At 41.2% G+C, this 23,396-nt stretch overlaps 1 protein-coding gene across 3 annotated transcripts; it reads right to left on the reverse strand.

The window, feature by feature from the left end:
- Positions 1–5,505: 5,505 nt before the first annotated feature.
- bpifcl (BPI fold containing family C, like) lies at positions 5,506–23,133 on the reverse strand. 3 transcript variants are annotated; one of them, XM_061889981.1, is made up of 15 exons: positions 22,978–23,132; positions 21,395–21,509; positions 18,743–18,880; positions 16,329–16,484; positions 16,197–16,260; positions 15,833–15,893; positions 15,660–15,751; positions 12,393–12,569; positions 12,273–12,332; positions 10,037–10,204; positions 8,981–9,048; positions 8,867–8,909; positions 8,748–8,811; positions 5,841–5,917; positions 5,506–5,775 (listed from the first exon to the last, which is right to left on the reverse strand). In XM_061889981.1, the coding sequence occupies exons 1-15, from the start codon at positions 23,099–23,101 to the stop codon at positions 5,704–5,706; spliced, it is 1,479 nt and encodes a 492-aa protein (XP_061745965.1). In that variant the 5' UTR covers positions 23,102–23,132; the 3' UTR covers positions 5,506–5,703. The 3 variants fall into 3 exon arrangements, with proteins under 3 accessions (XP_061745965.1, XP_061745967.1, XP_061745966.1); XM_061889983.1 differs by having other exon boundaries at positions 21,399–21,509; positions 22,978–23,001; XM_061889982.1 differs by lacking the exon at positions 12,273–12,332 and having other exon boundaries at positions 22,978–23,133.
- Between the last annotated feature and the right edge of the window lie 263 nt (positions 23,134–23,396).

Below are 23,396 nucleotides of genomic sequence, written 5' to 3' on the forward strand. Positions count from 1 at the left end.
TAGTCTTGTCCTTGTGGGGACCCACTCATCACACACCCAAGTATCCTCTATTAGTGTGTGTAGTCTTGTCCTTGTGGGGACCCACTCATCACACACCCAAGTATCCTCTATTAGTGTGTGTAGTCTTGTCCTTGTGGGGACCCACTCATCACACACCCAAGTATCCTCTATTAGTGTGTGTAGTCTTGTCCTTGTGGGGACCCACTCATCACACACCCAAGTATCCTCTATTAGTGTGTGTGGTCTTGTCCTTGTGGGGACCCACTCATCACACACACAAGTATCCTCTATTAGTGTGTGTGGTCTTGTCCTTGTGGGGACCCACTCATCACACACCCAAGTATCCTCTATTAGTGTGTGTAGTCTTGTCCTTGTGGGGACCCACTCATCACACACCCAAGTATCCTCTATTAGTGTGTGTAGTCTTGTCCTTGTGGGGACCCACTCATCACACACCCAAGTATCCTCTATTAGTGTGTGTAGTCTTGTCCTTGTGGGGACCCACTCATCACACACCCAAGTATCCTCTATTAGTGTGTGTAGTCTTGTCCTTGTGGGGACCCACTCATCACACACCCAAGTATCCTCTATTAGTGTGTGTGGTCTTGTCCTTGTGGGGACCCACTCATCACACACACAAGTATCCTCTATTAGTGTGTGTAGTCTTGTCCTTGTGGGGACCCACTCATCACACACCCAAGTATCCTCTATTAGTGTGTGTGGTCTTGTCCTTGTGGGGACCCACTCATCACACACCCAAGTATCCTCTATTAGTGTGTGTGGTCTTGTCCTTGTGGGGACCCACTCATCACACACCCAAGTATCCTCTATTAGTGTGTGTAGTCTTGTCCTTGTGGGGACCCACTCATCACACACCCAAGTATCCTCTATTAGTGTGTGTGGTCTTGTCCTTGTGGGGACCCACTCATCACACACCCAAGTATCCTCTATTAGTGTGTGTAGTCTTGTCCTTGTGGGGACCCACTCATCACACACCCAAGTATCCTCTATTAGTGTGTGTGGTCTTGTCCTTGTGGGGACCCACTCATCACACACACAAGTATCCTCTATTAGTGTGTGTAGTCTTGTCCTTGTGGGGACCCACTCATCACACACCCAAGTATCCTCTATTAGTGTGTGTAGTCTTGTCCTTGTGGGGACCCACTCATCACACACACAAGTATCCTCTATTAGTGTGTGTGGTCTTGTCCTTGTGGGGACCCACTCATCACACACCCAAGTATCCTCTATTAGTGTGTGTAGTCTTGTCCTTGTGGGGACCCACTCATCACACACCCAAGTATCCTCTATTAGTGTGTGTGGTCTTGTCCTTGTGGGGACCCACTCATCACACACCCAAGTATCCTCTATTAGTGTGTGTAGTCTTGTCCTTGTGGGGACCCACTCATCACACACCCAAGTATCCTCTATTAGTGTGTGTAGTCTTGTCCTTGTGGGGACCCACTCATCACACACCCAAGTATCCTCTATTAGTGTGTGTGGTCTTGTCCTTGTGGGGACCCACTCATCACACACCCAAGTATCCTCTATTAGTGTGTGTGGTCTTGTCCTTGTGGGGACCCACTCATCACACACCCAAGTATCCTCTATTAGTGTGTGTAGTCTTGTCCTTGTGGGGACCCACTCATCACACACCCAAGTATCCTCTATTAGTGTGTGTAGTCTTGTCCTTGTGGGGACCCACTCATCACACACCCAAGTATCCTCTATTAGTGTGTGTGGTCTTGTCCTTGTGGGGACCCACTCATCACACACCCAAGTATCCTCTATTAGTGTGTGTAGTCTTGTCCTTGTGGGGACCCACTCATCACACACCCAAGTATCCTCTATTAGTGTGTGTGGTCTTGTCCTTGTGGGGACCCACTCATCACACACACAAGTATCCTCTATTAGTGTGTGTAGTCTTGTCCTTGTGGGGACCCACTCATCACACACCCAAGTATCCTCTATTAGTGTGTGTGGTCTTGTCCTTGTGGGGACCCACTCATCACACACCCAAGTATCCTCTATTAGTGTGTGTAGTCTTGTCCTTGTGGGGACCCACTCATCACACACCCAAGTATCCTCTATTAGTGTGTGTAGTCTTGTCCTTGTGGGGACCCACTCATCACACACCCAAGTATCCTCTATTAGTGTGTGTAGTCTTGTCCTTGTGGGGACCCACTCATCACACACCCAAGTATCCTCTATTAGTGTGTGTGGTCTTGTCCTTGTGGGGACCCACTCATCACACACACAAGTATTACCACTCCTTTCCTCTATTAGTGTGTGTAGTCTTGTCCTTGTGGGGACCCACTCATCACACACCCAAGTATCCTCTATTAGTGTGTGTAGTCTTGTCCTTGTGGGGACCCACTCATCACACACCCAAGTATCCTCTATTAGTGTGTGTGGTCTTGTCCTTGTGGGGACCCACTCATCACACACCCAAGTATCCTCTATTAGTGTGTGTAGTCTTGTCCTTGTGGGGACCCACTCATCACACACCCAAGTATCCTCTATTAGTGTGTGTAGTCTTGTCCTTGTGGGGACCCACTCATCACACACCCAAGTATCCTCTATTAGTGTGTGTAGTCTTGTCCTTGTGGGGACCCACTCATCACACACACAAGTATTACCACTCCTTTCCTCTATTAGTGTGTGTAGTCTTGTCCTTGTGGGGACCCACTCATCACACACCCAAGTATCCTCTATTAGTGTGTGTAGTCTTGTCCTTGTGGGGACCCACTCATCACACACCCAAGTATCCTCTATTAGTGTGTGTGGTCTTGTCCTTGTGGGGACCCACTCATCACACACCCAAGTATCCTCTATTAGTGTGTGTAGTCTTGTCCTTGTGGGGACCCACTCATCACACACCCAAGTATCCTCTATTAGTGTGTGTAGTCTTGTCCTTGTGGGGACCCACTCATCACACACCCAAGTATCCTCTATTAGTGTGTGTAGTCTTGTCCTTGTGGGGACCCACTCATCACACACCCAAGTATCCTCTATTAGTGTGTGTGGTCTTGTCCTTGTGGGGACCCACTCATCACACACCCAAGTATCCTCTATTAGTGTGTGTAGTCTTGTCCTTGTGGGGACCCACTCATCACACACCCAAGTATCCTCTATTAGTGTGTGTAGTCTTGTCCTTGTGGGGACCCACTCATCACACACCCAAGTATCCTCTATTAGTGTGTGTGTAGTCTTGTCCTTGTGGGGACCCACTCATCACACACCCAAGTATCCTCTATTAGTGTGTGTAGTCTTGTCCTTGTGGGGACCCACTCATCACACACCCAAGTATCCTCTATTAGTGTGTGTAGTCTTGTCCTTGTGGGGACCCACTCATCACACATTTTTTATGATCAAGACAAAAATGTGCACTGTTAGCACTTAAGCTAGTGGGAGCTTGCTTCTTCAGTAAATGAGCAGCCTCTCCAGGTTGGACTTTATCAAAGTGTTTTCAGTCAGGATTTTTGATAGTTTATTTTAAACCATAACACAAACCGCGGAATGTCATGATTGCGTATATCGTTCCATCCCTACTTGTATGACACCACTTTTTAAATGAGGACACTTTTCTGTGCATCCTGATAGAACCACACCACTGTTACTACCAGCTTTCTTCAACGCAGAAGTCCTTCTCACCTTCTTTATCAAAGTGTGTTTCTTGTGTGGAAAGTCAGGAGCACGTAGTAGTTGTCACTTGGTTTGAAACCCGTGTGTGACCACGACAGGCCGGTCTTTGTTTCTCAGCGTTTAATCGCTGCTCAATCAAAGCGAGGAGAGCGAAATGTTCTAAGGCAGCGTCGGGATGGACAGAGTGTTTGGACCTATGTCCTCCGTCCAAGCAGCCTCTCCTTGACCTATGTTTTCTCCCGGGGAACATGTGACCTTGGCAGGGCCTGTAAATAGCTGATATTTATATTGCAGCAATGTTCCATTCCAAGAATGTGAGGCTGTTGGCAGAAAAATGGACATGAAACATGTTGACAAGTAATAAAAGATGTCTTTGTTTCATGACACTGGAGGTGTATCTGTCCTTGCTGGAAGCTTAAAGGGGAAGTGCACTTTTTGGTTTTGGAATGTTACCTATCGTTCACAATCATTATTACAGACATGAACACATGTTTTTAAAAGAAAAAAAAGATTTTAAAGAGGATTAATCGCTTGGAAAATGTGGCTAGCCACCATTATAGCCTTCACAGCATGACACCTTCATAGCAATATGTTATATGTACAATATACACACTGCAAGTCTGTGTGTGTATATATATATATATATATATATATATATATATATATATATATATATATATATATATATATATATACATACATACATACACACACACAGAGGGGCAAAAAAGTATTTAGTCAGCCAGCGATTGTGCAAGTTCTCCCACTTCAAATGATGACAGAGGTGTGTAATTTTCATCCTAGGTACACTTCAACTGTGAGAGACAGAATGGGAAAAAAAATTCCAGGAATTCACATTGTAGGAATTTTAAAGAATTTATTTGTAAATTATGGTGGAAAATAAGTATTTGGTCAACCATTCAAAGCTCTCACTGATGGAAGGAGGTTTTGGCTCCAAATCTCAGGATACATGGCCCCATTCATTCTTTCCTTAACACGGATCAATCGTCCTGTCCCCTTAGCAGAAAAACAGCCCCAAAGCATGATGTTTCCACCCCCATGCTTCACAGTAGGTATGGTGTTCTTGGGATGCAACTCAGTATTCTTCTTCCTCCAAACACCACCAGTTGAGTTTATACCAAAAAGTTCTATTTTGATTTCATCTGACCACATGACATTCTCCCAATCCTCTGCTGTATCATCCATGTATCCATTTTGGTATAAACTCAACTGGTCGTGTTTGGAGGAAGAAGAATACTGAGTTGCATCCCAAGAACACCATACCTACTGTGAAGCATGGGGGTGGAAACATCCTGCTTTGGGTCTGTTTTTCTGCTAAGGGGACAGGACGATTGATCCGTGTTAAGGAAAGAATGAATGGGGCCATGTATCGTGAGATTTGGAGCCAAAACCTCCTTCCATCAGTGAGAGCTTTGAATGGTTGACCAAATACTTATTTTCCACCATAATTTACAAATAAATTCTTCAAAATTCTTACAATGTGAATTCCTGGATTTTTTTTCCCATTCTGTCTCTCCCAGTTGAAGTGTACCTATGATGAAAATGACACACCTCTGTCATCATTTGAAGTGGGAGAACTTGCACAATCGCTGGCTGACTAAATACTTTTTTGCTCCACTGTGTGTATATATATATATATATATATATATATATATATATATATATATATATATATATATATATATATATATATATATATATATATATATAGTAACAGACACTTTCATAACAATATCTCCAATGTAAGTAAGTATATACAGTGGTGGTCAAAAGTGTAGATACAGTTGTAAAGAAGATGATGTCATGGCCGTCTTGAGTTTCCAATCATTTCTACAACTCTTATTTGTTTGTGATGTAGTGATTGGAGCACATACATGCATTTTTATTACACGTTACTGAGAGGGACCCTTTTGGGCCGCAGGGTAAAAAATAATTTCTAAAAGGCATAGTTGCTATTTCCTCACTAGACGGTGCACTCCCACCCGTGTGTATACATTGTGGTGGTCGTCACACCTTCCTTCGGCGCCCTCATGACAATCAGCACTCCTCTTGACCAAGATGGCCGTGGTTCAGTCGCAGCTCAACATCTGAGTGCAGATCCATGAAGCCCTGCAGCGAGGAGACCACCATGAACTATTGTTGTGTCACATGCTCACAGTGATGGGTGTACTTACCTCTTCGACACTCACTGCTGTTTGTACCAGCTGGACATGTCTGCTCTGTGGGAGAAGTACACCCCTGGACAGTCGCTCTGCACAGCAAAGATAGGAAAACATGTCTTCAAATAAGAAGATGTGACAAGTCCTCATATCAAATGTCAACAAGCACACATACTCCCAATGACACATTATAATTATTCATGATATATCTCTTATACTGTCTTGAGTCTCCAATCATTTCTACAACTCTTCTTTGTTTGTGATGTAGTGATTGGAGCACATCCGTGTTGCTCACAAAAAACATTCGTGAAGTTTGCTTCTTTTATGAATTTATTACGGCATATGTGCTGGGTGACAAGTATACATACAGCAACATACATGATCAATGTTGCTGATGTAGAAAAGTTCCAATCCAATCAAATGATCTTCATGGCCTCTTCACTTCATGTGACTGATTCTGATTGTTGACTTCTCTGAGCACATTGAAATAGAGCTCATGTGATGCAGTCATTAGACTGGCTTACAAACACCACAATGGGAAAGTCAAAGGAACTCAGCACGGATCTGAAAAAACAAATCATTGACTTGATCAAGTCAGGAAAGTCACTTGGAGCCATTTCAAAGCAGCTTGAGGTCCCAAGAGCAACTGTGCAGACAATTGTTCCTAAGGATAAAGTGCATGGCACAGTTTTGTCACTGCCACCATCAGGAAGAAAAGGCAAGCTATCACCTGTTGCTGAGAGAAAATTGGTCAGGATGATCAAGAGTCAAGCGAGAAGCAGCAAAAAGCAGGTCTGCAATGAATTGGAAGCTGCTGGAACACAGGTGTCAGTGTCCATGGACTGAGAGGCTACCATGCAAGAAGGAAGCCCTTGCTCCACAAGCCACACCTTAAGGCTCCTCTAAAGTTTGTTGCTGAACACATGGACAAAGATAAGACCATCTGGAGGAAGGTTCTGTGGTCAGATGAAACAAAAATGGAGCTGTTTGGCCACAATACCTGGCATAATGTTTGGAGGAGGAAAGGTAAAGCTTTTAATCCCGGGAACACCAAACCTACCGTCAAGCATGGTGGTGGTAGTATTATGCTCTGGGCCTGTTTTCCTGCTAATGGAACTGCTGATTTAAATGGGACAATGAAAAAGGAGGATGAGCTCCAAATTGTTCAGGACAAACTAAAATCCTCAGGGGGGAGGTTGGGTCTTGGGCACAGTTGGGTGTTCCAACAGGACAATGACCCCAAACACACCTCAGAAGTGGTAAAGGAATGGCTAAATCAGGCTAGAATGAAGGTTTTGAAACGGCCTTCCCAAAGTCCTGACTTAAAGGTGTGGACAATGCTGAAGAAACAAGTCCATGTCAGAAAAGCAACACATTTAGCTGAACTGCAGCAAATTTGTGGTCAAAATGTGCACAGAAGCTTGTGGATGGCTAGCAAAAGCACCTTATTGCAGGTAAACTTGCCAAGGGACATGTAAGCAGATATGAACATTGCTGTATGTATACTTTTGATGGCTCACATTTTCAGTAGAGACATAATACATTCATAAAAGAAGCAAACTTCATGAATGTTTGTTGTGAGCAACAAGTATGTGCTCCAATCACTACATCACAAACACATAATAATGAGTGGAAACTCAAGACAGCCATGACATCATCTTCTTTACAACTGTATGTACACTTATGACCACCACTGTATGTGTGTGTGTGCATATATATATATATATATATATATATATATATATATATATATATATATATATATATGTTTGAAATATTGTAATATATTGAAGTTTCCGTATATTTTCCAAATGTAGTGTTTGTGCCTTAAAATAATAAGTTATTGTCAAATAATGGGGCGGGACCCCTAGGGGACGCTTGCAAACCCATGCAACGTGCTTTATCAGTATCATGCTGCAAACTCACCTTCAAAAAGCTGTGTGCTATAAAACGAGCTCATTGTGGATATTCATTCATCCTGACTTCCTCGTTGTTCTGGACTATTAAGAAATGTCAATAGAGATAACATTTTATGCAGAGGTGTACTTATAATGATACTTTTTATAAATGTTATTAAAGATACAAGGTCATGCGGAGATGTACCAATAACAGTTTTATAGACAAATGATGCAAATTATAAATGTTATTAAAGATACAATGTTTTGCAGAGGTGTACTTATAACAATGTTATAGAGAAATGGTACTATTTATAAATGTTAATAATTATACAATATTATGCAGAGGTGTACTTATAACAATGTTATAGACATGTGATACTGTTTATAAATGTTGATAAATATAACAATATAAACAAATGTTACAAGTCATAAATGTCAACAATACAAGGTTATGCAGAGGTGTACTTATAACAAATTTATAGAGAAATGATATTATTTATCAATGTCCATAAAGATATCTGGGAGTGGAGCACTCCTCTTATTGAGTCTGTTTAGCTAGCTTGTGCAGCTAGTGGCTCCATGACCATGACTGACGTTTTGTTTGATCGGCCGTTTTACTGCCGTGTTACAGACAGCGTCTGGAAGCAATGAAGGTATGTCAAATATTTCTGTGTAAATAATTCATCCATCCATTTCCTACCGCTTATTCCATTTGGGGTGGCGGGGGGCGCTGGTGCCTATCTCAGCTACAATGGGGCAGAAGGCGGGGTGCGCCCTGGACAAGTCACCACCTCATGTAAATAAGTCATCTCACAACAAGTATATATGTATACCTGTCACTTGTAGTCCGGTGCTACTAATACATGGAAAATATTAGTATCTTGTCAAATGTAGGGGGCGTGGCTTCTAAACAAGTACAGTCTGTCAAATAGTGTTCTAGTATTCTTCCATCATTACAACTCTTTTCAAGTCAAAAAAGGTGATTGAGGAGAACCCTGAACTAAAAGGTGCAGTAATGAGTCACCATTAAGTGGAGGCAGGACCAACATCTTCATGGTCAGACTGGACAAGTTCTCCAAGGCCTCGGTCTGCAAACAGACGGCAGTGAAAGTGTGTGTGCCACACAGGTGTACTGCAGGCTACCTTAAAGGGTCCAATGGTGGTGGCTGCCAGCGTCAGAGTCAGACTGGAGGAAGGAAAAGAAGAAGAAGCTCTTACTTTTACACCTTTTATTGTGGCCCTCAGTCTGCCACTCACTTGTCCATCCTCAGCGAGGACTTCAGCCGCCCGCCGTCTGCCCGCACGCTGCCCTGGTAGCTGGAGTCCTGCATCAAACAAACAATGCTCCTCTTTACTTCTACAAGTGACCCGCAAAACCTCAGCTGGAAAAAATAAAAGTTGTTGCTCAAAGAAAGAAGTCTCTGGTCACTTTTGTACTTTGTATGAAATATTCATGAAGTCTTCATTTTTAACATGACTTTGTTCTGTAAAACATTTCATTTATAAAGTTATGTCCGTTCAAACACCCTCCCTCACAAATACATGCAGGGGGGGGGCCACCTTCTTCTTATTGAGGGCCACCCTGCAATTATGACTGCCCACCTTCAATGACGTGACAGGCCACTTTAATTGACATGACAGGCCACTTTGTATGATGTGACAGGCCACTTTAATTGACATGACAGGCCACTTTGTACGATGTGACAGTCCACTTAGAATGAAGTGACAAGCCACATTAATGATATGACAGGCCAAATTTGAATGAAGTAACACTCCACTTTAAATTATGTGACAGGCCAATAAAAAATGTCATGACAGGTCACTTTTTGTTGAGGTGTACATTTTCCTCAGACTAAATCCACACAGGTGCCTTTCAAAGTACTGGAGTAGTGTTCTGAGTACTACAAAGTTCTAGAGTCGTGTTCTGAGTACTACAAAGTACCGGAGTCGTGTTCTGAGTACTACAAAGTACTAGAGTCATGTTCTGAGTACTACAAAGTTCTGGAGTCGTGTTCTGAGTACTACAAAGTACTGGAGTCGTGTTCTGAGTACTACAAAGTACTGGAGTCATGTTCTGAGTACTACAAAGTTCTGGAGTCATGGTCTGAGTACTACAAAGTTCTGGAGTCATGTTCTGAGTACTACAAAGTACTGGAGTCATGTTCTGAGTACTACAAAGTTCTGGAGTCGTGTTCTGAGTACTACAAAGTTCTAGAGTCGTGTTCTGAGTACTACAAAGTACTGGAGTCATGTTCTGAGTAGTACAAAGTACTGGAGTCATGTTCTGAGTACTACAAAGTAGAAGTTCCTCACCAGGTGCAGTTTAAAGAGCGGCGTGTGCGTGGCGTTGGCCTGCAGGGCGAAGGCTTTGATGGCACCTGGCAAGATGAGCGTGACGATGCCAGGGTGGAAGGAGAAGGTGGGTGTGGTCCTGGCGTACACCTGCAGAACCACGGGCAGGTCGGGGAACAGCACAGGTAGCTGAGGGAGAACCCACATGTCACCTGCTGGACACTTTTAGCTTCTGCCATGTTCATAAAGGTGTGTCCTAAGGTGTGGGCGTACCTGAGGAGTGTGGGCGTACCTGAGGAGTGTGGGCGTACCTGAGGAGTGTGGGTGTACCTGAGGAGTGTGGGTGTACCTGAGGAGTGTGGGCGTACCTGAGGAGTGTAGGTGTACCTGAGGAGTGTGGGCGTACCTGAGGAGTGTAGGTGTACCTGAGGAGTGTGGGCGTACCTGAGTAGTGTGGGTGTACCTGAGGAGTGTGGGCATACCTGAGGAGTGTGGGTGTACCTGAGGAGTGTGGGTGTACCTGAGGAGTGTGGGCGTACCTGAGGAGTGTGGGTGTACCTGAGGAGTGTGGGTGTAACTGAGGAGTGTGGGTGTACCTGAGGAGTGTGGGTGTACCTGAGGAGTGTAGGTGTAACTGAGGAGTGTAGGTGTACCTGAGGAGTGTAGGTGTACCTGAGGAGTGTGGGTGTACCTGAGGAGTGTGGGTGTACCTGAGGAGTGTGGGTGTACCTGAGGAGTGTAGGTGTAACTGAGGAGTGTAGGTGTACCTGAGGAGTGTAGGTGTACCTGAGGAGTGTGGGTGTACCTGAGGAGTGTGGGTGTACCTGAGGAGTGTAGGTGTACCTGAGGAGTGTAGGCGTACCTGAGGATTGTAGGTGTACCGTGTGCCTGAGTAGTGTGGGTGTACCTGAGGAGTGTAGGTGTACCTGAGGAGTGTGGGTGTACCTGAGGAGTGTAGGTGTACCTGAGGAGTGTAGGCGTACCTGAGGATTGTAGGTGTACCGTGTGCCTGAGTAGTGTGGGTGTACCTGAGGAGTGTAGGTGTACCGTGTACCTGAGTAGTGTGGGTGTACCTGAGGAGTGTAGGTGTACCGTGTACCTGAGTAGTGTGGGTGTACCTGAGGAGTGTAGGCATACCTGAGGAGTGTAGGTGTACCTGAGGAGTGTGGGTGTACCTGAGGAGTGTGGGTGTACCTGAGGAGTGTAGGTGTACCGTGTACCTGAGTAGTGTGGGTGTACCTGAGGAATGTGGGTGTACCTGAGGAGTGTGGGTGTACCTGAGGAGTGTAGGTGTACCTGAGGAGTGTGGGCGTACCTGAGGAGTGTGGGTGTACCTGAGGAGTGTAGGTGTACCTGAGGAGTGTAGGCGTACCTGAGGATTGTAGGTGTACCGTGTACCTGAGTAGTGTGGGTGTACCTGAGGAGTGTAGGCATACCTGAGGAGTGTAGGTGTACCTGAGGAGTGTGGGTGTACCTGAGGAGTGTGGGTGTACCTGAGGAGTGTAGGTGTACCGTGTACCTGAGTAGTGTGGGTGTACCTGAGGAGTGTGGGTGTACCTGAGGAGTGTGGGTGTACCTGAGGAGTGTGGGTGTACCTGAGGAGTGTAGGTGTACCTGAGGAGTGTAGGCGTACCTGAGGAGTGTAGGTGTACCGTGTACCTGAGTAGTGTGGGTGTACCTGAGGAGTGTAGGCGTACCTGAGGAGTGTAGGTGTACCTGAGGAGTGTGGGTGTACCTGAGGAGTGTGGGTGTACCTGAGGAGTGTAGGTGTACCTGAGGAGTGTAGGTGTACCTGAGTAGTGTGGGTGTACCTGAGGAGTGTAGGCATACCTGAGGAGTGTAGGTGTACCTGAGGAGTGTGGGTGTACCTGAGGAGTGTGGGTGTACCTGAGGAGTGTAGGTGTACCGTGTACCTGAGTAGTGTGGGTGTACCTGAGGAATGTGGGTGTACCTGAGGAGTGTGGGTGTACCTGAGGAGTGTAGGTGTACCTGAGGAGTGTGGGCGTACCTGAGGAGTGTGGGTGTACCTGAGGAGTGTAGGTGTACCTGAGGAGTGTGGGTGTACCTGAGGAGTGTAGGTGTACCTGAGGAGTGTGGGTGTACCGTGTACCTGAGTAGTGTGGGTGTACCTGAGGAGTGTAGGCGTACCTGAGGAGTGTAGGTGTACCGTGTACCTGAGTAGTGTGGGTGTACCTGAGGAGTGTAGGCGTACCTGAGGAGTGTAGGTGTACCGTGTACCTGAGTAGTGTGGGTGTACCTGAGGAATGAAGGCGCCCAGTGAGCGGGTGTTGAGGTGCACAGGTGAGCTTGCAGGTACCTGAGCGGGGGAGGAGCATGTTGGTCAAAGGTGAGCAGGTGTGTTCTCAGCTGATCTCACCATGCTGTCGTCGATAAAGGTGTGCAGAAGTCCTGCAGCCCAGTAGCTGAAGGAGGCGGAGTTAAGCGTGAAGTCGGAGAGGGCGGCGGTCAGCATGAAGTGGGCGTGGTCAGGCACCACAAATGGCTGCGGGTCAAAGGGCGGATCCTTTGGCTCTTCCACACTGGTCACCTCCCCCTTCACACATGCATCACACCTTATATCATCTTGTATCTTTCCATTAAACACATCACACTTTATATCATGTTGTATCTTTCTATCAAACACATCACACTTTATATCATATCTTTCCTGTTGAACACAAACTTTATATCATAATGCATATTTCCTGTTAAACACATCAAACTTGATCATATTTCAACTTTACTGTCAAACACATCAAACTTTATAGCATATATTTCCTGTTAAACACACCAAATTTCATTGTATTACTTATTCCTTGTTAAACACATCAAACTTTATACCATAATGCATATTTCCTGTTAAACACATGAAACTTGATCATATTTCATATTCCTTGTTAAACACATCAAACTTTATAGCATATATTTCCTGTTAAACACATCAAATTTCATCATATTTCCCATTCCTTGTTAAAAACATCAAACTTTATACCATAATGCATATTTCCTGTTAAACACATGAAACGTGATCATATTTCATATTTCCTGTTAAACACATCAAACTTTATTTCATAATACATATGTCCTGTTAAATACATCAAACTTTATCCTATTTTCTATTCTTTGTCAAACACATCAAACTTGATACCATATATTTCCTGTTAAACACAATTAACAGACTTTTTCATCATTCTTATTCTTATTCCATCAACTTTTATATCATAATGCATCTTTCTTGTTAAACACATGAAACTTTATATTATATTGCCTATTTCTGTTAAACACATGGAACTTTATTTCATAATGCATTTTTCTTATCAAACACATCAATCTTTATATAAAAATGCATCTTTCTTTCTAAAACACATGAAACTTTAGATCATATTTTTCCTGTTAAACACATCACACTTTATCATATTTGCTATTCCTTGTTAAACACATCAAACTTTGTATATTTCCTGCTAAACACATGAAACTTTATCATATTGCCTTTTCCTTATCAAACATATGAAACTGTGTATCATAATGCATCTTTCCTGTGAAAAACATCAAACTTGATCCTATTGCCTGTGACAGTTTGACCCCACACTTTGGCTTCCTCACATTTGTTAAGAAGCTCAACATTGATGGACTACAAACATTCAATAGTGTTGGTGAAAAGGCTCCACAAACAAGTTGCAAGCTGTCAATCACCATGGCTCTGAAGGTGTGGCTAAAAGAGTGAGGGGGCGGGGCTGAGGTGAGCACACCTGCTTGGACTAATTATGCCTAATGTGGGCCAAACCATGATTGTCAGTAAGTGGGTGTTGAAGACATTTGAAAGTTGTCTAAGCCTGAATACACTGGGGACAAAAATGACTGCTTTACAAACACAAAAGTACAGTGTGAATACTTTTTACACATCTCATACTTATTTATGCTGTACATGACAAAATAACCCATTTATTAATTCCCCTGTCTAATTGCTCCCAGCTAGTGGGCGGGGCTAGGGGCTTTTGAAGTGGGGGAAATGCCATCTTTCTGCCAGTCTGCTGTCTGTCACTGCCAGAGGAGCTCAGGTGTGCCAGTCAGAGGAGGTCAGGTGTGCCGGTCAGAGGAGGTCAGGTGTGCCAGTCAGAGGAGGTCAGGTGTGCCAGTGAGAGGAGGTCAGGTGTGCCAGTCAGAGGAGGTCAGGTGTGCCAGTCAGGTGTGCCAGTGAGAGGAGGTCAGGTGTGCCAGTCAGGTGTGCCAGTGAGAGGAGGTCAGGTGTGCCAGTCAGGTGTGCCAGTCAGAGGAGGTCAGGTGTGCCAGTCAGGTGTGCCAGTGAGAAGATCTTCTCTGTCCTGAGCAAGAGTTTGAGTCTTCATACATCAAACATGATTATTTTGATGATGAGATGATGTTGTGATGTCATCACTTCAATGAGTTTTGTTGATTGCTAATTTATTTTGCTAAATCTGTTTTGTCATTTAATTCTTTACTTTGATGTATTTGATGTTTGACCTTTTGATTGTGAATATATATATTTTGATATAATGGATGATCTATATTTTGATTATTTTTAATATGCTTTTGGATTATATTATATAGGCCTATTTAACACATGCGACTTTTTGAAATATACAGCCTGCTGCCCGACTGTAGCTGACAGGCACCAGCGCCCCCTGCCACCCTGAAAGGGAATAAGCGGTAGAAAACGGATGGATATTGACACTTTTTGGGATTTCAAATATAAATGTTTGTAAAGTGTTGCCATCCTCGACTTGAAGTTTGCAAGGTGACATGATCTTCACCTGAGGCGGGCTGTGACAGCCTATACCCTGTTAGACGCATCAAACTTGATCCTATTGCCTATACCCTGTTAAACGCATCAAACTTGATCCTATTGCCTATACCCTGTTAAACGCATCAAACTTGATCCTATTGCCTATACCCTGTTAGACGCATCAAACTTGATCCTATTGCCTATACCCTGTTAAACGCATCAAACTTGATCCTATTGCCTATACCCTGTTAAACGCATCAAACTTGATCCTATTGCTTATTCCCTGTTAAACACATCAAACTTGATCCTATTGCCTATACCCTGTTAAACGCATCAAACTTGATCCTATTGCCTATTCCCTGTTAAACGCATCAAACTTGATCCTATTGCTTATACCCTGTTAAACGCATCAAACTTGATCCTATTGCCTATACCCTGTTAAACGCATCAAACTTGATCCTATTGCCTATACCCTGTTAAACGCATCAACCTTGATCCTATTGCTTATTCCCTGTTAAACACATCAAACTTGATCCTATTGCCTATTCCCTGTTAAACGCATCAACCTTGATCCTATTGCTTATTCCCTGTTAAATGCATCAAACTTGATCCTATTGCCTATACCCTGTTAAATGCATCAAACTTGATCCTATTGCCTATACCCTGTTAAACACATCAAACTTGATCCTATTGCCTATACCCTGTTAAACACATCAAACTTGATCCTATTGCCTATACCCTGTTAAACACATCAAACTTGATCACATGGCCTATTCCTTGTTAAACACAACAAGCTTTATATCATAATGCATCTTTACTGTTAAACGCGTCAAACTTTATCGCAATGCCTATTCCTTGTTAAAAACATGAAACTTTATATGATGATGCATCTTTCCTGACCTTAAGTCCGAGGCGCAGACTTTCCGCCTGGACCGCAGGCCTGCTGGTGAGAGGCAGGTCCACCATCAGGTCCTGATTGACCTGCAGGCGGACTAAAGACAAGTCGGGTCTTTTCCAAGAACTGAACAAGGGACAAGCAGTAGAAAATTGGATGAATGAATTGGCTGCAGTACCTTTCATGGCCTGCAGGTACTGTTCCAAGGTCTCCAGCAGATCCTCCATGGTGGGACAAAGCTGGCAAGAAAGGAAACCATGCAAACTGTTTTTTTAATTTATTTTACGCACCAATAAAAATATCCTCGTAAGATAAAGTTAATGTTTGTGGTTTAGAAGGACCCACTAAAAACCCTGGTCAAAGATCCTCTATGTGAGAGGAAAGATGTGCTCCTTTTAAGGACTGAAGAACTAGAAACAAGTGAGTCAAAGATCCTCTATGTGAGAGGAGGGATGTGCTGTTTTAAGGACTGAAGAACTAGAAACAAGTGAGTCAAAGATCCTCTCTGATAACAGTGGAAGACAAAGCAGAAGAGCACTCACTCTGGCCTGTATCCGGCGTCTGATGAAGGCCTCAAGATGGCGGGCAAAAGGCTGCAGGATCCAGCTGTGGACAGGACGAGGCGTTCAAGTGTGGGAGAAGCAGTAGGAAATATGAGAGACAAGCTGTGTCACCTGGAGCCGCCGTGCAGACGCAAGTCCACCTGTCCAGTTGTGGCCTCACAGCTCACCTGGCTCACACACACACGCCCACCTGAGTCTCGTCCCAGGTGCTGCTCTGAGGCCACGCCCACTTGGAACACGCCCACGTCAAAGGAGCCTCCTGCTTTCCTGGAAATATGCCTCATCATCATCATCATCATCATCATCATCCTCATCATAGTAATGAATGTATTCATCATAATAATCATCATCATCATCATCATAAGAGTAGTAATAAACATAATAGTATAATAAAAATCAGATTAACAATAACAATAATCATAATAATAATTATCAGAGTAATAATCATCATCATAATGATAATATTAATAAAAAATAATAACCTATTGTGACAAAACCCCATTAAATATCCTCATTTAAATATCCTTTCAAAACCTCATTGAATATTATTTCTAATTAAATATCTTTCTATTTAAATATCATTTACTTAAATATCCTTTCTATTTAAATATCATTTACTTAAATATCATTTCTATTTAAATAACCTTTCAAATCCCTATCAAATATATTTATTTCCGTTTTTTTTGTTGTTGTTTTTTTTTTAAAGGTTTATTTATACATCTCAGCAATTACAAATAGTAAGACAAACATTAATATAAAACATTATAAAACATTATGAAAACAGTACAAAACAGCGCCAGGGGGTTGTAAGTTCAAAATAATAAAAATAGAATACAAAAAAAAATATATATATATATATAAATAATAAACAAAATGCAAAGCCGTAGGCTTATTCAGATTCATCAAACAACTTAAATTTGGAACACAGCATCATCGTTTTCACAGCTTTTTTGTTGTTAGAGGTAGAGAAAGTTTGAATGTAAAGTTCCAGATCTTTTTAAAGGCACAGAAGAGCGTTTGAATGTAAAGTTGCAGATCTTTTTTAAAGGTACAGAAGAGCGTTTTAATGTAAAGTTCCAGATCATTTTTGAAGGCACTATTTATTTCCGTTGTCTTAGCGGTCTTTGCGTGCGTCATACGTCACGTGGTCACATGGCCACGTGCGTCATTGCGTCACGCGGTCACGTGACCTATTGCGGGAAGCATAAAGTCCAGTAGTGGCTGCTTCCAGGAAGTGCGAGAGGGACGTTGCTGACTCGCTTTTCATGCTTTCATTATTAACTAAGTTTTTAACTGAAATGTAATCATGTTGAACTGCAGGAGACAACTACTAAAGCCGTGGTGTCGTGCGAGAGTGTTTAAGTGGGATTTATCTGCGGAATTGGTGAGTTGTATCTATGTAGCTTAGCCGCTACATTCATTTTCAATGGAGCTGTTAGCATCTACTTCTATGTCTGTTTTTAACTGAATATAGTCAACTCAATGAAACCTTAGCACTCTCAATTGTCTGATTTGTTGCTGGCTTGTGTTAATTGTTTGATGTTGTCAATGTTCTGCATCTAATGTATTTTATGATGCAGTCCAGTCAACCATGTCTGCTATGCACCTTATTTTTGGATGCATTGGTAGATTTTGATAATATTAAAGAATTAATATTTTGATATAACAATTATTTATTCTATTTGGATTCATTAATTTATGTACAATATTAAGAAATATACTTGTTATACATGTCCTTGTTGCACAGGACATGTTGGATGGCGAGCTAGAGCCTGAACTAGAGTCTGAAGCTTGCTGCCTGGAACAGAAGCAACCAAGCCAAGTGAGCCCCGGGCAGGTAGGAGGCTCCTCAGCAGCCGCTCTGTTTCTTCCCTTTGGTTTCCATCAACTCAACGTGTTCATTTCTGTCCTCCTCAACTTTCACATTGACCTTGTTACTTACCTTCACTAAAACCCTCTGGACACTGCCACCACAAGGTGGACTTTGCGAGGTCCTTTAATGAACTGTCGTGTTGCGCTTATACCCTCTTTGGTAAAAACAAGGACTGAATCAAGTACTTTATCACATTGTAAATATTGAACGTACTGTAACATATGTTGAAAATGTGAACGGCCATTCCAATTGACATGTTTGTTGTTCTTTATTTTTCCTATAATTCTTTAATATCATTTGGTGCCATTTAAACTTAAATCCTGTGTTCGCTCTTCATTTACTTTCCATTCCTAGAGCTGGATTTAGTTTCTTCTGATCTAGCCCAGTTATATAATTCATTGTTTACTTAATACTTGTACGGTGCTTTACTTAAGTAACATACAGGCTACAATATGTATTTAAAATGCTAAGATTTAATGAAATGATTAAGATCAAACAAAATCAAATGAAATAGAAAAGAAAAAATATTAATTGTGTAATGGGGAAAAATAAAAATAAAATTAACTGCATAAAAAATATATGAAATATTAAAAATGAAATGAAAAGCTTAATTATCAGTAATAGTACAAAGTAAATGAGATGTGTGCCTCACAAGATCCCCCACTGGACTCTCCAGTCTCCGCTCAGAGCCATGTTCAGACCTGCCAGGGAGCTCTTTAGTCCGGATCCTGATGCCGACTGGGAGAACTGGACCCACGGGTCTGGGAAGTCACACTTGGACATCTCCACTCTGTACAAAGTACACACACACACACACCTGTCCTTCAACACCAAGTACATACACACACCTGTCCTTCAACACCAAGTACACACACACACCTGTCCATCAACACTTGTTGGAACACTAAGTACACACACACACACCTGTCCTTCAACACCAAGTACATACACACACCTGTCCATCAACACTTGTTGGAACACTAAGTACACACACACACCTGTCCATCAACACTAAGTACACACACACCTGTCCATCAACACTTGGTGGAACACTAAGTACACACACACACACCTGTCCATCAACACTTGATGGAACACTAAGTACACACACACACACCTGTCCATCAACACTTGATGGAACACTAAGTACACACACACACACTAAGTACACTACACACCTGTCCATGAAGACTTGATGGTGTATAAATATAAATGACCACTAGATGGCAATAAAACACATTTATAGACTTTAGAATTCTTTCTTCCTCACCATGTTGCCGATTGAAGTTATTTAGATGCATGACGTCATGGTCTAGTTAACACCTGTCTGTCTGACCTGTGACTGTTAACACCTGTCTGTCTGACATGTGAGTGGTTATACCTATCTGTCTGACGTGTGACTGTTAACACCTGTCTGTCTGACGTGTGACTGTTAACACCTGTCTGTCTGACGTGTGACTGTTAACACCTGTCTGTCTGACGTGTGACTGTTAACACCTGTCTGTCTGACGTGTGACTGTTAACACCTGTCTGTCTGACGTGTGACTGTTAACACCTGTCTGTCTGACGTGTGACTGTTAACACCTGTCTGTCTGACGTGTGACTGTTAACACCTGTCTGTCTGACATGTGAGTGGTTATACCTGTCTGTCTGACGTGTGACTGTTAACAGCTGTCTGTCTGACGTGTGACTGTTAACACCTGTCTGTCTGACGTGTGACTGTTAACAGCTGTCTGTCTGACGTGTGACTGTTAACAGCTGTCTGTCTGACGTGTGACTGTTAACAGCTGTCTGTCTGACGTGTGACTGTTAACAGCTGTCTGTCTGACGTGTGACTGTTAACAGCTGTCTGTCTGACGTGTGACTGTTAACAGCTGTCTGTCTGACGTGTGACTGTTAACAGCTGTCTGTCTGACGTGTGACTGTTAACAGCTGTCTGTCTGACGTGTGACTGTTAACAGCTGTCTGTCTGACGTGTGACTGTTAACACCTGTCTGGCTGACGTGTGACTGTTAACACCTGTCTGGCTGACGTGTGACTGTTAACACCTGTCTGGCTGACGTGTGACTGTTAACAGCTGTCTGTCTGACGTGTGACTGTTAACAGCTGTCTGTCTGACGTGTGACTGTTAACAGCTGTCTGTCTGACGTGTGACTGTTAACACCTGTCTGTCTGACGTGTGACTGTTAACACCTGTCTGTCTGACCTGTGACTGTTAACAGCTGTCTGTCTGACCTGTGACTGTTAACAGCTGTCTGTCTGACCTGTGACTGTTAACAGCTGTCTGTCTGACCTGTGACTGTTAACAGCTGTCTGTCTGACGTGTGACTGTTAACAGCTGTCTGTCTGACCTGTGACTGTTAACAGCTGTCTGTCTGACCTGTGACTGTTAACAGCTGTCTGTCTGACGTGTGACTGTTAACAGCTGTCTGTCTGACGTGTGACTGTTAACAGCTGTCTGTCTGACGTGTGACTGTTAACACCTGTCTGTCTGACGTGTGACTGTTAACACCTGTCTGTCTGACGTGTGACTGTTAACAGCTGTCTGTCTGACGTGTGACTGTTAACACCTGTCTGTCTGACGTGTGACTGTTAACACCTGTCTGTCTGACGTGTGAGTTTTAACAGCTGTCTGTCTGACGTGTGACTGTTAACACCTGTCTGTCTGACGTGTGAGTTTTAACAGCTGTCTGTCTGACCTGTGACTGTTAACAGCTGTCTGTCTGACCTGTGACTGTTAACAGCTGTCTGTCTGACCTGTGACTGTTAACAGCTGTCTGTCTGACCTGTGACTGTTAACAGCTGTCTGTCTGACCTGTGACTGTTAACAGCTGTCTGTCTGACGTGTGACTGTTAACACCTGTCTGTCTGACGTGTGACTGTTAACACCTGTCTGTCTGACGTGTGACTGTTAACACCTGTCTGTCTGACGTGTGAGTTTTAACACCTGTCTGTCTGACGTGTGACTGTTAACACCTGTCTGTCTGACGTGTGACTGTTAACACCTGTCTGTCTGACGTGTGAGTGTTAACACTAACATTTCCACATGGACCTCATAACAAAGTATGACCTTTTTATAATGGCTAGACTTACAAATATACTTATGGATATATTTATGTATTTAGAGGTGTCATTTATGAATGTATTGATGTATATGTTCTATGGATACGTGTGTGTGTGTGTGTATTATATGAATGTGTGCATGGTAGTTGAGGTGAAGTGTTCCTACCCACTATGGATATACTTGTGTGTGTGTGTGTATTATATGAATGTGTGCATGGTAGTTGAGGTGAAGTGTTCCTACCCACTCAGTGTGTAGTCCAGTTGGCCCAAAAAGCCCAAAGAAATTTGAGCTTTGACATCAGGAAGTGTGATAAGTTCTAAGGTGTCCTGGATCCAGTTGGTCAACACATTCTTTGCTGCATGGACAATAACAATAATACAATCATTATTATTGTAGTGATGATAATAATTGTGATCATTATAATAAAAATACTTATAATCATGCTAGCAACAATGATAACAGTATTAATAATAATTATAATAACACAAATATTCTTAATGATAGGCATAATTAAAATATTACCAATAATAATAATATCGATAATAATTATAATGTTATAATAGTAATAATACAAATATTAATTATAGTAATACTAATAATGATATTAATAACAATACTAATACTACTAATGATAATATAATAATAATAAAAACAATCCAGATGATAAGAACAATATAAATGATATTAAAAAGGACAATAAGAGAAATATTAAAAATAATCCAAACAGTCATATGAATAGTAATTATAATAACAATACAATGATAATCAAATTAATAATCATGTTAAATACACTGATAATAATAACAATATTAAAAGTAATAATGGAAAAATAATACAATTATAATATTAATGCAAATAACAATAATAATAGTAATAGCAATACTAATATAATAATGATTATAATAATGACAAAAATAAAAACAATGATTTTAATAATAATAACAATATCCATCATATTGGAAATATCACAAATATAATAATCATCTTCATAATAGTAATTATAATAATAATAATAACATTCATAATATTAATAACATTGATAATAACAATAATATTAAAATGAATAATAGAAAAATAATATAATAGAATAAATAATTTAATAATAACAATATCAATTATATTGAAAATAACCCAAATATTAATAATAATCATCTTCAAATAGTAATTATAAGAATAATAATAATAACATTCATAATATGAATAAAATTGATAATAATAACAATATTAAAATTAATTATAGAAAAATAATTTAAAATAATAGAATAAATATTTTAATAACAATATCAATTATATTGAAAATAACCCAAATATTAATGATAATCATCTTCATAATAGTAATTATAATAATATTAATAATAACACTCATAATATTAATACCATTGATAATAATAATAGTAATATTAAAATTAATAATTGAAAAATAATAAAAACATAATTTAATAGTCATACTAGTAATATAATTATAATAATAATATTTAAAAATGACAATAACACAAATATTCATAATAATCATAATAGTCATATTAAAAGTAATAGAAAGAAAGAAATATAATAAAAATAATAGTATCAATGCAAATAATAATAATACTACTACTAATAGTAGAAATACTTATAATGATAATAATAATACAAATATTAATAGTAAAATAACAATAATAATATTACTAATACAAATCATAATAATATTAATAATAATAATAGAAAAAAACTTAAGAATAACAAAAATAATAATATTAATAATAATACAATTATAACAATGAGAATAACAACAGTAAAAATAATAACGATAATATTAATAATTGTAATAAAAATGTTCTTCTCACCGTACTGAAGTCCTTTATCAGTGAACACGACTTGGACTGCCGGCACTTCTTGTGCGTGCGTGAAGAAGAAGAAGAAGAAGAAGAAGAAGAAGAAGACGGCGCTCAGCGCAGTCCTGACAAACATCTTTGCAACAACACGCACACGGAAACACTTTTCATGCTTTTCTTTTTAAAGCTTTGCTGAAGGAAGTGAAACCTTGCAACATGTGACAAGTAGAAGTGAAACTCTACTCGATCATCCTTTATAACTCTTCTGCTTTTTGAAAATAACCCACTGTTAAAAAACACTCATCAAAGATCCTTTATATGTTAAAACAAACACTAAACAAAGATCCTTAATACATTAAACATTAATCAAAGATCCTTTATACAAGAGGAGTGTTTTGCAGTTTTCGGGAATCTACTGTTAAAAACACTAA

This window comes from Nerophis ophidion, linkage group LG27, assembly GCF_033978795.1.
Source record: "Nerophis ophidion isolate RoL-2023_Sa linkage group LG27, RoL_Noph_v1.0, whole genome shotgun sequence".
Classification (NCBI taxonomy): Eukaryota; Metazoa; Chordata; class Actinopteri; order Syngnathiformes; family Syngnathidae; genus Nerophis; species Nerophis ophidion.